General features: G+C 35.9%; 1 protein-coding gene across 3 annotated transcripts; it reads left to right on the top strand.

Moving 5' to 3' along the window:
• Positions 1-6: 6 nt before the first annotated feature.
• Positions 7-14,169, top strand: THAP6 (THAP domain containing 6). Of its 3 annotated transcripts, none has more exons than XM_036260997.1 (5): positions 7-78; positions 953-1,055; positions 1,836-2,043; positions 6,575-6,700; positions 12,658-14,169. In XM_036260997.1, the coding sequence occupies exons 2-5, from the start codon at positions 976-978 to the stop codon at positions 12,910-12,912; spliced, it is 669 nt and encodes a 222-aa protein (XP_036116890.1). In that variant the 5' UTR covers positions 7-78; positions 953-975; the 3' UTR covers positions 12,913-14,169. The 3 variants fall into 3 exon arrangements, with proteins under 3 accessions (XP_036116890.1, XP_036116881.1, XP_036116899.1); XM_036260988.1 differs by lacking the exon at positions 7-78 and adding an exon at positions 301-542; XM_036261006.1 differs by lacking the exon at positions 7-78 and adding an exon at positions 324-405.
• Positions 14,170-15,743: the final 1,574 nt, after the last annotated feature.

Consider the following 15,743-nt stretch of genomic DNA (forward strand, 5'->3'; position numbering starts at 1 on the left):
CGGATTTCCGGCTGACAGGGCGGAAGCAAAGGAAGACGCAATCTCTGTCGACGTTAGTCGCTGTCTTCGCAGCTAACGGTAATAACTCTTAGGTTGCCTCTTCTTTCCCCACCCTGTAGCTGCCCGCCCGCACTCTTCGGGGCGAGGAGGACTGCAGCGGCGCGGAGACGCCCGGAGGCCCCCGGGGAAGGGGCCCTCGGGGGCGCATCGGCACCTGACAGGCGGCCCCTCCCTCTCCGCTGCGGGGGCCGGAGCCTGGAGAAAGGGGCGGAGCTCGCCCGCCTCTGGGCTCCGAGCGGACGCCGGCGCGCGCCGCTGTGCTGGGCACCCCGACTCTCACCGGCGCCTGGCTCCGCTTCTTCCTCTGTCCGCCCCTTCCCCTTGGTGGCTCTTCATTCCTCCAGAGTACGTGTTAACATTTACTGTGTGCCAGTCACGAGCTAGGTCGTGGGGACCAGAAGTGAGAAAACACGCCGCACCGTGCCCTCGTGGGACTCCCAGGCTGCTGGGGAGAGAGACATTAGAGACTCTCCGACCTCAATGTAAGATTACAGCCCTGAGAAGTGCTAGGAAGAAGCGTGTGGTCCACGTAGTAGAGGGGATCTGCCTTTCTCTGGGAGTCAAGGGAGGCAACGCTTGAGCTGAACGGCGGGGGCGGGTTAGGGTGCTAAAGCCCCGAGGCAGAGCGAGCGTGGAAGGCAGCAGTGGAGGGGAAAGGTACAAACAAGCCTAGAAATTGAAAGCATATGCTTCATAGTGCATAGCTAAATATGACTTATTAAAGAGCCAAGCCCCTGGAAATTTTTACAAGCAAAGCTGCAGGTGTTGGAAAAAAATATTTGCCTTTGGCCATCTAATGTGATTTCACTTTACCTAAAATGTACTGGGAAAGGTAAATATGTTCCCCTGGGCCGTGAGGTTGCTAACTCTGACCATTTTAATTTTCTTTCAGTTCTGTTATGAGCTGCTAAGATCATGGTGAAATGTTGCTCGGCCATTGGATGTGCTTCTCGCTGTTTGCCCAATTCCAAGTTAAAAGGACTGACTTTTCACGTGTAAGATTTTGCTGTTTAAAGCCAAGTACTTTTAAAAAGCAAAAAGCGGTTTTACTTAAAACTTAAGGCTTGACCTATAGTTCCCAAGTTCTTCTTAAGTAACCTTTTTGGTTAAATTTGAAGTGACAGTGATACCCTCACATTTTTATAATTTAGTTTAGAAGTTTAAGATACCCGCCAAGGTATTAGGCTTGTTAAAAATATGATCAAAGCCATGTTTCTAGCATTACTTTGCATTTAACATACCTTCAAAGAAATTCAGTATTTACATTCTGAATGATCTTTGCCCAAATATAGGCTATCCTTGGACAAAAAAAAAAAACCTTCAGTTGTGTATCTACTATAAAATATTAAATATCCTTTGAAAAATCTTCTTTATAACATGAGAAAAATTTAAATGAGGGCCACATGTCTACAGCATGATTGGTAGAAAAATTTGACTATTAAAACAAAGTTGGGAGGAGATAAACCAAAGAACTTATATGCATATATGCATAACCAATGAACACAGACAATAGTTTGGGGAAAGCAGGAGGGGAGTGGGAGCCGGGAGGAGGGGTCAATGGGGGGAAAAAGGGGAGACATCTGTAATACTTTCAACAATAAAGATTTTTAAAAACCTGAAGGTTATGAAAGCATAAATCTTGATGGTTTCCATAATATTTCCCAAGAGTAATAACAAACTAGTTAAGGAATTAATTTAGTCACATCCTTAATTCAAGTATAATATAATATTAATAGTGTTTAATTTTAAAAATACTTCTTGTATTTTTTTTCTAGATTCCCCACTGATGAAAATATCAAAAGAAAATGGGTATTAGCAATGAAAAGACTTGATGTGAACGCTGCAGGCATTTGGGAGCCTAAAAAAGGAGATGTGTTGTGTTCAAGGCACTTTAAGAAGACAGATTTTGACAGAAGTGCTCCAAATATTAAACTGAAACCTGGAGTCATACCTTCTATCTTTGATTCCCCATCTCACTTACAGGTTTGTTTATGAGATACTGCTTGCCCCCATTACTCGCTTTTTATGGTACTATTTAAGAAGCCTCACAATACTTGTTTTGAAATTCTTTAAGTTTTTAATAATGTAAACTGCTGCTTGAGACTTTGTAATATGTAGTAGGAGTATTTTACTAGTAGCCCGAGGAGATAGTATAACTCAAGATTTGTATCTGAAAAATAGAGGGACATGAGAGGGTTGAAGTAAAGTTCCAAGTTGGCAGTCCTGCTCACTCTGGAGCAAAAGTCAAGAGCAGAGCCTCCAATAGGACCAAAGCATACTTTTAGAGCCACATACATTCAAACTTAAAGCCTAGGTAGGACTGAAAGGAAGAAACCAAAAAGAGGTAAGAACAGGAGAAGATAAGGACAGAAGAGATCTGAAAAGGAAAATGAAAGGATTGGATAAGTAAATTTTAGTTGAATTCTGTTTTTTCTCAGTGATATTAGTGGTATGGGTTGGCAGCCTCACCCTCAATACCTTTCTTGACTTCATATACTTAGAAGTGTATTTGCTTCCAAAAACTTTAGACTGACTGATTCCAATGTGGAAAGTTCAGGGAGAGCCTGTGGGTTCCACAATAGTAATGAAAGTATCTCCTCCCTGACAACTGGAAGCAAGGGAAGTGGTCCAGAAGTGTAACTGCCATGTGGTCTTGGTCACTTTCTGCTTCACTTTCTTCCTTATTAATAAATGTGCAATATCTTGTGCAATTTGCTCTGAAGGATTTTTATCCTATAGTAAGGCATCAGCTATATGTAACGATAAGAGGACATTAAAAGTGGGAAAGTGGGCATAATAAATCAAATAAACCATAAGTTACTTTTAAGAAATATTTCCTAATAAGAAATTTTTTATTATAGGAAATTAGATATAAAAGGAAAGAAAATAAAAATTAACGATAATAACATGATCCAGAAATAATACTGGTAACACTCTGATCTGAGTATCATTCTAGTAATGTGTATGTGTATATTTCTATATAAATTCATCTATATTTATATAGTATTATAAAAATAGAATTATACTGTATGTATACCCTCTTTTTTATTTGCTTCTCTCTTTTTATTTTTATTCTTTATTTATTTTAGAGAACAGGAGAGAGAGAGGGAGAGAGATGGAGAGAAACACTGATATGAGAAAAAAGGTTGCCTCCTACCCCAGCCAGGGATCAAACCCACAACCTGGGTATGTGCCCTGGCCAAGAATTAAACCCACCACCTTTTGTTGTATGGTACAATGCTCCAACCAAGTCAGCCACACCAGCCAGGGCATGCAGAAAGCAGACAATCAATGTTTCTCTCATCAATGTTTTAATGTTTCTCTCTCTCTTTTGCCCTCTCCTTTCCTCTCTTTCTAAAATTAATAAAAACAGATTTTTTAAAAAATGAAAGTACTTACTATGTGCCAGGCACTAGTCTAAGCACTTTGCATGTATTGTTCATTTATGTAGTCCTCACAACAATCATATAAGATAATACTATTATTATTCTCATTTTATCATTTGGGGAAACTGAGGCCCAGAGAGCTAGAATACCTTCCCCAAGTCATACAGCTGTTAAATGACAGAGAGTGGATTTGAACCCAGGTATTTTGGCACCAGAGTCCACTTTCAACTACTATTTTCCGTAATGTTAAATATAGGGTGGGGCAAAAGTAGATTTACAATTGTAAGTACGTGAAACACAGTTTATTGTTGTATTATTAATTATTATATTATTTTCCATATGAACAACTGTAAAGCTACTTTTGCCCCACCCTATATTTTTCACGATGGCTTTCGAATGTTAGTTTGCCTATGTAAGACTAATCAAGAGCCCTGGCCAGTTTGGCTCAGCGGTTAGAGTGTTGGCTTGCGGTCCAGAGAGACCCGGGTTTGGTTCCCGTAAGGGGGCGTACCTTGGTTGCAGTTTGTCCCCGGCCCTGGTGTGTCGTGCCGGTGGCAGCCACTCGATGTGGCCCTTTCACATCGATGTTTCTCTCTCTCTCTCTCTCTGTTCCTCTCTCTCCCTCCCATTCTACCTGAACAAAAAATGGAAAAATGTCCTCGGGTGAGGATAAAAAAAAAAAAAAGAAAAGACTAATCAAGAAAGCTTGTTTAAATGCAGAATCTCATGCCCCTCTTTAGAGAATTTGATTCAGTAAGTTTGTGTTAGAGTCTAGGAATCTGCACTTTATAACAAGCATCCCACATGAGTGTGTTGCAGATCTATGGATCACATTTTTAAGAGAATACCATATAGAACCTTGATTTTTTTTAAACTAAACTTTACATTGAAGTATAACATATATAGAGAAAAGTGCACACATCATAGGTGTATTATATAGACCAATGAATTTTCACAAAGTGAATACACTCATGTAACTCCCCTCAGACCAAGATATGGTATATTACCAGTGGCCCAGAAGCCTCCCTCATGCTCTATCCCAACCACTACACCCACAGAGTTAACTGCTGTCATTGTCAGTTTTATGAATGGAGTCATATACTATGTACTCTAGCTCAACATTTCGTTTGTGTGCTTAATACACGTTGTAGCATGTGATAGTAGTCCATTTATTTTCTTTGTAATATAATATCCCATTGTATAAATAAACTAATTTTTCCATTCAATTACAAACATTTTGTCTGTGTCTTTTGATGCACTTATGTACACATTTCTGAAGAATATATATACACTTCTGTTAGAAATGGAATTGCTGAGTCCTAGGGATGTGTATGTTCAGTTTATGTAGATATCACCATGATTTTCCAAAGTGGTTTGCCCATTTATAGTCCCACCAGCAGCATAAAAAAGTTCCTCTGGTTCTATATCCTTGCTAGGACTTATTGGCATCAGCTTTATAGAACATTTTTAATGACCATACAGTTTTTTTTATTTTATGTATGAACAATAGTTTATGTAATCAGTCCTCATATTATATATGGGTTATCCACTATTTTAAACAGCACTAAAATGAACATTGTTGTAGCTGAATCTTTGTACATATCTTTTTTTTTTTTTTTTAAGTCCTCACCTGAGGATATTTTTCTATTTATCTTCAGATAAAATGGGAGGGAGGGAGAGAGAGGAGGAGAGAAGGAGAGAGAGAAAAATATTGACATGAGAAGAACATAATCACCTGGTTGCCTCCCACATGACCCCGACCACGGCCAGTGACAAACTGCAACCAAAGTGCACGCCCTTGTCCGCAGTGGAACCCGCAACTCTTTGGTCTGCAGGCCAACACTCTAACCGCTGAGCCAAACCGGCTAGGGCTTTGTACATATCTTTATTTCCTCGAACTAAATTCTTCAAAATAAAATTGTTGGATCAAAAATTGTACGCTTTTTTAAATTTTAAAGAGATCTTATTTTTAAAAATTTAAATTGATTTTAGAGAGAGAAGGAAGCAATCGATCAGTTGCCTCCTGTATGCACCCTGGGGATCAAACCAGCAACGTGGGTATGTGCCCTGATGGAATTGAATCCTCCACCTTTTGGTGTAAGGTACGACAACGCTACAACCAACTGAGCCACGCCATTTTTAAGACTTGCTTTCTTCCAAAGACCTACCGCAAAACGTATACCAATGTATTACTCTACTAACAATGCATAAAAATCTCTATCCACCCTAATACTCAGTATTAGTTGTATTTTTAACCTTTGCTAAATATGATAGGCAAAAATGTCATTGTTTTCATTCATTTTTGAGTATTAGTGAGTTTCTATATTTTTAATGTGTTTATTAGCCATTTGTATTTCTTTTGGTGTGTGTATGTGAGTTAATTCTTCAGGTCCTCTTCTATTTTTATATTTTTTAAAGTGTATTATAGCGTCACTGTATATTGAGGATATGAATCATTTAACTGCCATCTATGTTGCAGTTAATTTTTGTTGTCTTTAATTCTAATTAATGGGGTTGATTTTGTTTTTTAAAATTCAGACTTTTTTGTTAAGTAGTCAACTCTATTTTCTCCTGTGTTGTCTGATGTTAGCCTCTCCCACCTTAAGATTATGTAAACATTCTCTATATTTTTTATAGTTCCTCATGGTTTTTATCTTTAAATTTTTAATACATGGAATTTCATCATATTTTATTATATATAAAGGATGTTACTGTTTTCTTAATTAGTTCATTTTGACATGATTTATAGCTTTTCTCCACTTACTTATAATGCCATTTTTTAAATTCTAAAGGCTTTTGTCTACTTGAACTATTTCTAGATTTTTCTGTCTAGGAGAGTAGCAAACTATTTTTGCTATTGTTTCTGTGTAAAATATTTTTAATACCTGTAGGCATATTTTCCCTCATTATCACTCTTCATTTTTAGGAAAATTTGTGTTTCTAGATGAATTTTAGAGTAATTTTGAGAAAGTTCCTTTAAAATAATTTCAGTGAAATTTAAAATGTACTTTTAAAAGCAGTTTTCATGAAGAGAAATGTATTAATTTTACTATACAAAGTTAGGAAGAAATGAAAATTTAAAAGGGACAGAAATATCTACAATAATTGTTATTAACTATTCTTAACAGGGGAAAAGCAAAAAACTTCATTGTAGGAAAAACTTCACCCTCAAAACCCTTCCAGTCACAAACCACAATCACCAGCTTGTTGGTGCTTCCTCGTGTATTGAAGAATTTCAGTCCCAGTTCATTTTTGTAAGTAAAATTACATATTTTTTAGATGAATTTGTCCTCTCCATTAACATTAAATCTTTCAAAATCTTATTTAAAAAACTCGAGGTTTAGATGGTTGAGTTTTGTTTTTTTTTTTATCTATGATATTCAAAAATAATACTGCTTCCTTGGGCCATTATAATGCAATAACAAATTGGTTGGTAGTTAAGCCTTTGGTTACATATTTAGTTCTGAGAATGCTTTCAATGAAGAAAATGCATTGCCTCCCACTAGGTACTACATTTTTATATGGAAATACCTAATTTAAAAAATAGTTATGTCTTTAGGTTTTAAAGAACAGTCATACATACAGAGTAGTCAAGCTCGCATTTATTTATTTATCTCATTGTTCATATTAAAACCAGGCCTGGAATTCAGGTCTTTTTTACTATCTTGATTACTATAGTTTTATAATAATTCTTTAAATCAGGTTGTTTTCCAACTTTGTTCTTTTTCAAAGTTGTTTTGGATATTCTTGGTCCTTTGCATTTTAATATAAATTTTAGAATCACTTTGTAAAAGTCCACCAAAAAGCCAGCTAGAGTTTTACTACTGGTACATGAAAATACAGTTGGTTTTTTATATTAACCTTGAATGTGGAAAACTTGCTAAACTCACATAATAATTGTCAGAGTTTTTTGTAGAAGCTATCAGATTTTCTACATCATGTCTGTCATTAAGAAGTTTTAATTCTTTCTTTCCAATATGAATAACTTTGATTTCTTTTTCTTGCTTTATTGCGCTGCCTTGAACATCCAGGGCTATGTCAAATGGAATTACTAAGAGCTATTCTCCATGCCATGCTCCTGATTTTTTTTTTTTTAATTTGAGAGAGAGAAAAAGAAACAGTGATTTTTTGTCCCACTTATTTATGCATTCATTGGTTGATTCTTTTTTTTTTGGTTACAGATGTTTCTTCTTTTTTTCCCCATTGACACCCTCTTCCCCATCCCCCCCAACTCATCCCCGGCTTTGTTGTCCATGTCCATTGGTTATGCAGTACATGCATATAAGTTCTGTGGTTTATCTCTTCCCTTCCCCCCCCCCACCCCCTCTTCTGAGTGGTTGATTCTTGTATGTGTCCTATCAATCCACAACCTTGGCGTGTCAAGAGGACATTCTAACCGACTGAGCTACCCATCCAGGGCTTCATGTCTTGCTCCTGATTTTAGGAAGAAAACATTCAGTCTTTCACCAATGAAGATATTAATATGATATTAAATATAGCTCTTTGTAAATGCCCTTTATCAGGTTGAGGAAGTGCCTTTCTCTTCCTAGTTTACTGAGAGTTTTTATTGGAAAAGAATGTTAATTTTGTCAAATAATATTTTTTATCTTTTGAAATATGTTATTTTTGGTTATTTGTTTGTTAAGATGATTAGTTACATCAACTGATTTTTGAACGTTAAACCATCATTGCTTTCCTAGAATAAACCCTACTTCTTAATGATGTATCATCTCTTTTATATATTTTTGGATTCAGTTTGTTAAATTTTTGTGTAGAATATATTCTTATATGTTCAAGAGTGATACTGGCCTGTAGTTTTCATTCCTTTTAATGTTTTGTCTGATTTCAGTATCAGAATAATGCTGAACTCAAAAGAATGAGTTAGACAATATTGCCTCCTTTTTTGATTTTCTGGAAGAATTTGTACAGAATTGAAATTATTCTTCTATAAATATTTGATAGAATTCCCCAGCAAAGCTATCTAGGCCTGGAGTTTTCTTTAAGGAAAAGTCTTTTTGATAGCTTGTATTTTCCAAAGGATTTGTTCATTTCATCTCAGTTGTCATGTTTATTAGTTTAAAATTGTTCATAATATTTCCTTATTATCCTTTTAATATCTATAAAATCTGTAGTAATATCATTTCTGATATTGGTAATTTGTTCTTGTTCTCTTTTATTGCTGAGCAGTCTGCCTAAAGAGTTATTAGTTTTATTGATCATGTCAAATAACGAGCTTTCATTTTCTCACTTTTTTTGTTGTCTTTGTTTTTTACTTCACTGATTTCCACTCATCTTTATTATTTCCTTTTACTTATTTAAATAAAATTTTTTCATCTTTTTAATGTCTTAAGATGGAAGCCGAGGTCACTGACTTGATGCTTCTTCCTTTCTAATATTAGTATGTAGTGATATTAATTTCTCCCTAAGTGTTGCTTTAGCAGCATTCCACAAATTAAATATTATCTTTTCATATTCATTTCTTTTAAAATACTTCCAAATTTCATTTTGATTTCTTCTTTGACCCATGAGTTATTAGAAGTTTGCTATGTAGTTTTCAAATACTGGAGAATTTTCCAGATGTGTTATTAAGTTCTAATTTAATTCTGTTGTGGTCAGAGAACATACATTGTATGACCTGACTGCTTTTAAAATTTTTTGAGACTCACCTGGCTGGTGTGGCTCAATGGATTGAATCTTGTCCCATGGACTGAGAGTTCCCAGTTCAGTTCCTGGTCAGGACACATGCCTTGATCCCCAGTAGGAGGCATGCAGGGGACAGCAGATGGATGTTTCTCTCTCACAGCCATGTTTCTATCTCTCTGTCCCTTCCTCTCTCTCTTAAAAAAAAAATCAATAAAAACATATTTTTAAAAAATGTTTTAATTTTTTTGAGGCTTATAGCCTAGCATATGGTCTATCTTCACAAGTGTTCTTTGTGCATTTGCAAAGAATATATGTTCTGCTCTGAGCTGGAATGTTTTATAAATATCACTGTGATCAAATTATTTGATAATGTTGTTCAAGTCTTCATTCTTACTGAATTTCTGTCTACTTGTTCTATTATTGAAAGAGAGGTATATAATGTTCTAGTATAATTATGGATTTGTCTAATCCTTCTTGTAGTTGTCAGTTTTTGCTCCAGACATTGTGCAGCATTGTTATTAGATGCTCAATATTTAGTATTATTACATCTTAATAAATTAACCCTTAATTATTAAGAAATGGCCTTCTTTATCCATGGTAATATTTTTTGCTCTGAAATTTACTTTGTCTGATAGTAATATACCCACTCTGGCTTTTTTTTATTAGTGTTACCATAGTTTATCTTTTTCCACTCCTTTACTTTCAGCTTTTTTACATCTTTTTATCTTGGAAGTACATAGTTTGTAGGCAGCATATACTTTTTAATTTTTTAATCTAACTTGATAATGTCTGCCTTTTAGTAGGATTTTTTAAACCCTTTATACTTAATGTGATTATTGATGTAGTTTGGTTTAGTAATCTTACAAATAATCTGTAATCATCCATTTATATTCTTTGTTCCCTTTCTTTTTCTGGGTTTTTAAAAATTAATGCTTTTATGATTCCATTTATCACCCTCCTTTTTTTTTCCCACTCATTAGCTATAACTGTTTTATTTTAGTAGTTGCTTTTAGGTCTGTAGAATCCATTTTTAACTTGTCATAGGCTACATGATAAGGGATATTAATATACTTAACATTTAGTATAAGAATCTTACAGCCCAGGCTGGTTTGTCTCAGCAGTTAGAGCGTCAGCCTGTGGTCCAGAGAGACCCGGGTTCAGTTCCCTCTAGGGGTGCGTACCTTGGTTGCAGTTTGTCCCCGGCCCTGGTTGGGTCGTGTGGGTGGCAACCACTCGATGTGTCCCTTTCACATCGATGTTTCTCTCTCTCTCTCTCCCTCCCACTCTATCTGAACAAAATATCAAAAATATCCTCAGATGAGGATTTTTAAAAAAAGAATCTTACAATAGTATACTTTTATTTCTCCTCTCCAACTTCTGTGCTGTTGCTTATCATACATTTCATTTTTACATATGCTATGAACCCCACACTACATTATTACTGTTTTTGTTTAAGTCATAAATTATCTTTTAAAGAGATTTAAATAAGAAAAAATCTTATGTTACCCATGTAGTTACCACTGCGAAGGCTTTTCATTCCTTTGTGTAAGTCCATCTTGTTTTCATCTGGTATCATTCTTACTTTAACACTTCTTACAGGGCAGCTATGCTGGTGATAAATTCTTTCAACTTATATATATCTTTAAAGTCCATTCTGGACAGTTCGATTGCTATATCTTCACCTTCAGTAATGTTTTCTTCTAAAATGTCTAATCTGCCATTAACTCCCTCCAACATGTTTTTTACCTCACACATTATAGTTTTTATTTCTAGATGTTCTATTTTATTTTTTATATGTTTCATGACTGTACTTTATGAACATATAGAATACAGTTTTAGTAATTTTCTCAATTCCCTTATCTAAGTCTAACATTTGCACCTGGGTTGGTTTCTATGTATTGGTTTATATCTTATTATGTCTCACATTTTCCTGCTTCTCTGCAGGCCTGGTAAGTTTTGTGTGCCTCACACTGGATTTTACTTAGCTAGATGCTGGATAGTTTTGTATCCTGTATTCTTGGGCTTTGTTCTGGGGTGCAGTTAAGTTATTTGGAAACAGTTTGATCCTTTCAGAGTTTGCTTTGGTGGGCAGGACCTGAATAGTGCTCAGTGTAGGGCTTTTTGTTCTCCGCTACTGAGGCAAGACCCTTTTGTATCCTCTGTTCCGAGCCCGTGAATCTTGAGGCGTTCTAGTCTGGCTGGTGGAAATAATGGCTCTGCCCTGTGAGTACAGGGCACTCTTAATCTGTTTAGTTGTTCATTCATCAGCCTTGAGCAGTTTCCTACATACATGCTCTCATCTTACTCAGAGTAATACTGTAGGGGAGCCTCTGTGGATCTCTGTGAAGATCTCTCCTCTCTAGTTCTGTGTCCTGTGAACTGTAGCCACTTTAGTCTCCCTGGATGCTTTGCACTATCTTTTCAACTCAGTCCACTGAGCTCTGCTTGTGTTTCCCCTCCTTGCACTAAGACCTAGAAACTCTCTCAAGGCAGTAAGCCAGGGTGACCATAGGGCTCATCTATGTGTTTCCCATCTCTCCACAATCTCTTCCGTTCTTGACTGATATCCTTTATCTCAAAACTTTTGATATCTTTGGCCATGTGTTGGTTTTTTTAGATAAGAGTCAATCCAGTATCTTTTATTTCATTTTGGATGGAAGCAAAAAATCCTTTTCACTAATTTTAATATTAAATAAAAGCTTTTCAAAATTATTTTATAGTGCCATTATAAATGTCTGTGTTATTTTTTCTGTTTCCAAAGGAAAAAAATGTATACCCAGCAAACATAAGCATAATCATAATAAATATTGAGAAAACTTAAATTATCCCTTTAAAAATCCAAGGCCTGCCCTGGCCAGTGTGGCTCAGTGATTAGAGTGTGGCACACACAGAAGAGTTGTGGGTGGGTTCGATTCCTGGTCAAGGGCACATGCTTTGGGTGCAAGTGTGATCCCCACCCTAGTCATGGCATGTGTGGTAGGCAACCAATCCATGTGCTTGTCTCACATCAATGTTCCTCTCTCTCTCTCTCTCCCCCCACCTTCCTTCTACTCCCCCCACCCAAAAATGCAAGGCCAGAGTCCTGTCTTAAACCCTTAACACCCAGCCTGAGGACCTGCTTTAGTCAGTGCTCCTGTCCTGTCTCCCCTTATAAAGTCAAATATTCATCAAAATAAAGTAACTCAGTTACAAGTTTAACAGTATAAGTTTGTTTGATTGATAAAATTTAAACTTAGTAGCCCCACACTTAAGGAGCGAAGTTGTATAGTCATTATGAATGTCATGGTGTTCATAAGCAGATACCTACTTCCAAATGAGAAATTCATCCCATCCATAGCATTCTGCACTCCTCCAGTCTGCCTAGCCATTGACAAAAGAAGGAGTCCCTAGGCACCTGAAATACTGCTTCCAACTTTATCCTCTTCTTACGTTCTTTAAACCTCTTACTGTCACCAACTTAAAGGTCTTCTCTAAGCACAGTAAATGGAGAAACAGCTAAGGCCTAGTCATAAGCTTTTAGCTAACTGCTTGTCTGTCTGTTCTACTAACTTGGTGTTTATATTTTTAGGAACATAGCTACAGTGTAACGGACAGCCCAAAGAAACTTAAACATAAATTAGATCATGTGATCAGCGAGCTAGAGGATACCAAGAAAAGTCTGCGGAATGTTTTAGACCGAGAAAAACGTTTCCAAAAATCATTGAGGAAGACTATCAGGGAATTAAAGGATCAATGTCTCATCAGCCAAGAAACAGCAAATAGACTGGAAGCTTTCTGTTGGGAGTACTGTCAGGAGAGCATAGAACGAGACTATATTTCATGAAATAATTTTATGTTATGTTTTATCTAAAGTTGACATTGGTTCAGCTTTTTAGAAAATAATTGTTATTTACTATCATTAAATACTATCCATCATTTATAGTACTTCTTTGGATTCTCTGCAACATTATGCATTATATATAGTTGTTATCCAAGGACTTTTTTTTGGAAGACATGCAGAAACTTGTGCTAGTTATCATGTTTTTGTGTGACCTGTGACAATTATGTTTTTATAGACCTAAACTAGTTCCAGGTTACTATTGTAAGATGTTAAAAGATCAAAAAAATTCCTCCTAAGGAAATGAGATCAAATCAGCCATGTTAAGCTGTAGTAGTAGGAATTAAACACTTTTCAGCAGCATCAGATTTTTTACGTCAAAGGAGTACTTTGATTATTATTTACTTAGGTGTTCTTTATTGTAAATTTGTTGAATTGTTCTTTAAGCATATCTTACTATAAAGCAAAATTTACTTATAACACATGTCAATCTTGGATCCAATCCAAGATGCTTTCGTTATCAGTAATACCAAAAGATCTTGTTATAAGACATCCCATGGTACTGACCCTGAGAACAGCATATGGTACAGCTCTTTTGGCTTTTAAAGTTGCCCAGAGGCAAGTTAAGAAGACCCTGACAAGGTCTCAGTTTTTCAGTACAGTACATTATTCTTTCTCACTAGGAGCACTTTGATCTAAACCTGCATAGCTTTAAAATTTTTAGAAAGGGTCATAAATCTGACTTTTTAAATAGCTAGTTACTCTGACAGTTCTTCTGAACATTTTGTTTTATGACTGTTACTTCATCATAAAGGTGTATCTTCAAAATCTGAGTGCCAGTACTAAATGAATATTTTTAATGCTGTTCTGAATGTTACAGAAAGTAATATTGCTGACATTTTAAAAATATAAAATAAGAAGAAACCATTAAAAAATAATGATGTGGCTCTTCCAGTTGAAATAGGAATTGGAGAAGGAGTAACAATATTTTCCTTTAATTAGAAGAGTAGATTACCATCCAAGAGCTTTTATTTAGAGAAATAGGTAAGAAAAACAGCAGCTTTAGAATAGTTTCTTACTGGATATACAGATAATAACTCGACTATTTTCTGATTAATCCAAATGTCAGAAATTTTGGTGTTCTCCCAATTTCTTAGTGAAAGCAATTGAAATTAAGAGTCATAAATACTGTGGATTAGAATAAAATTTACTAGCCCAAGGTCAAATTCTACTTTGAAGCATATGTAAATATATGAATTTCATTCAGACATCCATGCTGTAGTAGTTAGAATTTGATTATCAATTATTTCATTGTGTTAACTAGAAATGAACTACATTTTGTGCTAAAATGTTCATTATAATTTTATTTGTGTTATATTAATATCAATAAGGATAAGGTCACTTGAATTTTTTATATTTAAGAATTTTCTGGTTTAATGCATGTTATATTTTTATGTAGGATTCCAAACCTTTCCTCTGAATGGGATTTTACCCACATTTGACAGATTAACATTATGCTAAGAAATGACTGAGGTCATATATTTTTACTACCTTAAAAAAAAAACCTCATTAGCTACCCACTATTTATTTTTGTTATTTAATTTTGAATTCATAAAGGACCCTTTAAATGGGAAATTTGAATATGATCGTATGTTTTATGGCGATTCTGTAACAGAGATAGAGATTTTTTTCCTCGCCCTGTTTTTGAGTGTAAAAATTAAAGTCAGTGGACAGTGGAAAAAAGTAAAAGGATAGATCCAAAACAGTGTGTGCAAATTCTAGCTCTTTACAGGCTGCTTAGAATAAATCAAGCCCAGGAGACCTTTGTAAAAGTCAAGTCTCAGATTCTGCCACTATCACAGATGCCAGTCACTTTTACGTCTTGTGTTCACAGTGAATTCAACCCCTGTGTTCTTTTTCATTGGTCTTAGTATCACTGAGTGAGAGATAACTGTGGGGAAAATATTGGTATCATCAATGACATGGAGCTACCCATTTTCTCTTTATTTTTCTGGAGAAATGATTACCAATAGAAATAGGACATAAATAAGGCCCTCCCCACCTGCCACCACAAACAGATGCCTGAATAGAGTATATATACCTCAGTCCACTGTTTCCAGAAAACAGTTCTTAGCCTGGGGAAGAACTGTCCTGTGCAGAGCAAAACCAATCATCCCCCATCCAGAGGTTCCTCAAGCAACCAAGGCCAACCTAAGGATTTTACTTTGCTTTAAAGCTTGGAGTGGCCTCTAAACAAACCAATACACCAGTTCAACCTCAGCATCAAATCAGGTACGGAGGACTTGACGTGACATTTTTCTCCATATCAAGTTTAAATCTTTAGACTTTGGTTGCTCAAGACAATCACAAGTATAGCATAGTCTTTAATTTGAGAAAAGATGAAATGTATTAAAATATGTATATTTAGTTTTAATAAAAAGATAAAATTGTTACAGAAATAATTGAGGGGTGAAGAATCCATTATCTATTTGAAAAATAAAATATTTTTCTTTAGTAATGTGCTCTATGTGGTTTTTATACATTTAGTTATTTGATGAAGTGAACAGAAAAATCAAGAGACTATATACAGTGGTTTTGCTTTATTCTTCCACATTTTTCCCTCCACGGATAGTCTACTAGGTTAGATGACCCAAGTGGCATCACAGACCCCTTTCCTGCTCTGGGCCTCCCTCAAAACTGGCAGCCTTGCATGTCACCCAGTATAGAGCAGAGGGCACTGTTCGTAGGTGTGAATGAAAGGTGCTGCCTTCAGAACCCAGAGAGGCCTATTAAGTGCTGTGCTTCCACCTTCCTAGTGAGATGCAAGTTGTGTCTTG

Source organism: Molossus molossus, unplaced genomic scaffold, assembly GCF_014108415.1.
Source record: "Molossus molossus isolate mMolMol1 unplaced genomic scaffold, mMolMol1.p scaffold_m16_p_1, whole genome shotgun sequence".
NCBI classification, from domain to species: Eukaryota; Metazoa; Chordata; class Mammalia; order Chiroptera; family Molossidae; genus Molossus; species Molossus molossus.

Bases quoted from the DNA above. Each gene is read 5' to 3' on its own strand.
- THAP6 (XM_036260997.1), top strand. From the start codon at position 976: ATGGTGAAATGTTGCTCGGCCATTGGATGTGCTTCTCGCTGTTTGCCC. The intron at 2,044-6,574 runs GTTTGTTTATGA...TATTCTTAACAG, and splicing joins ATTCCCCATCTCACTTACAG to GGGAAAAGCAAAAAACTTCA. The intron at 6,701-12,657 runs GTAAGTAAAATT...TTATATTTTTAG, and splicing joins TTCAGTCCCAGTTCATTTTT to GAACATAGCTACAGTGTAAC.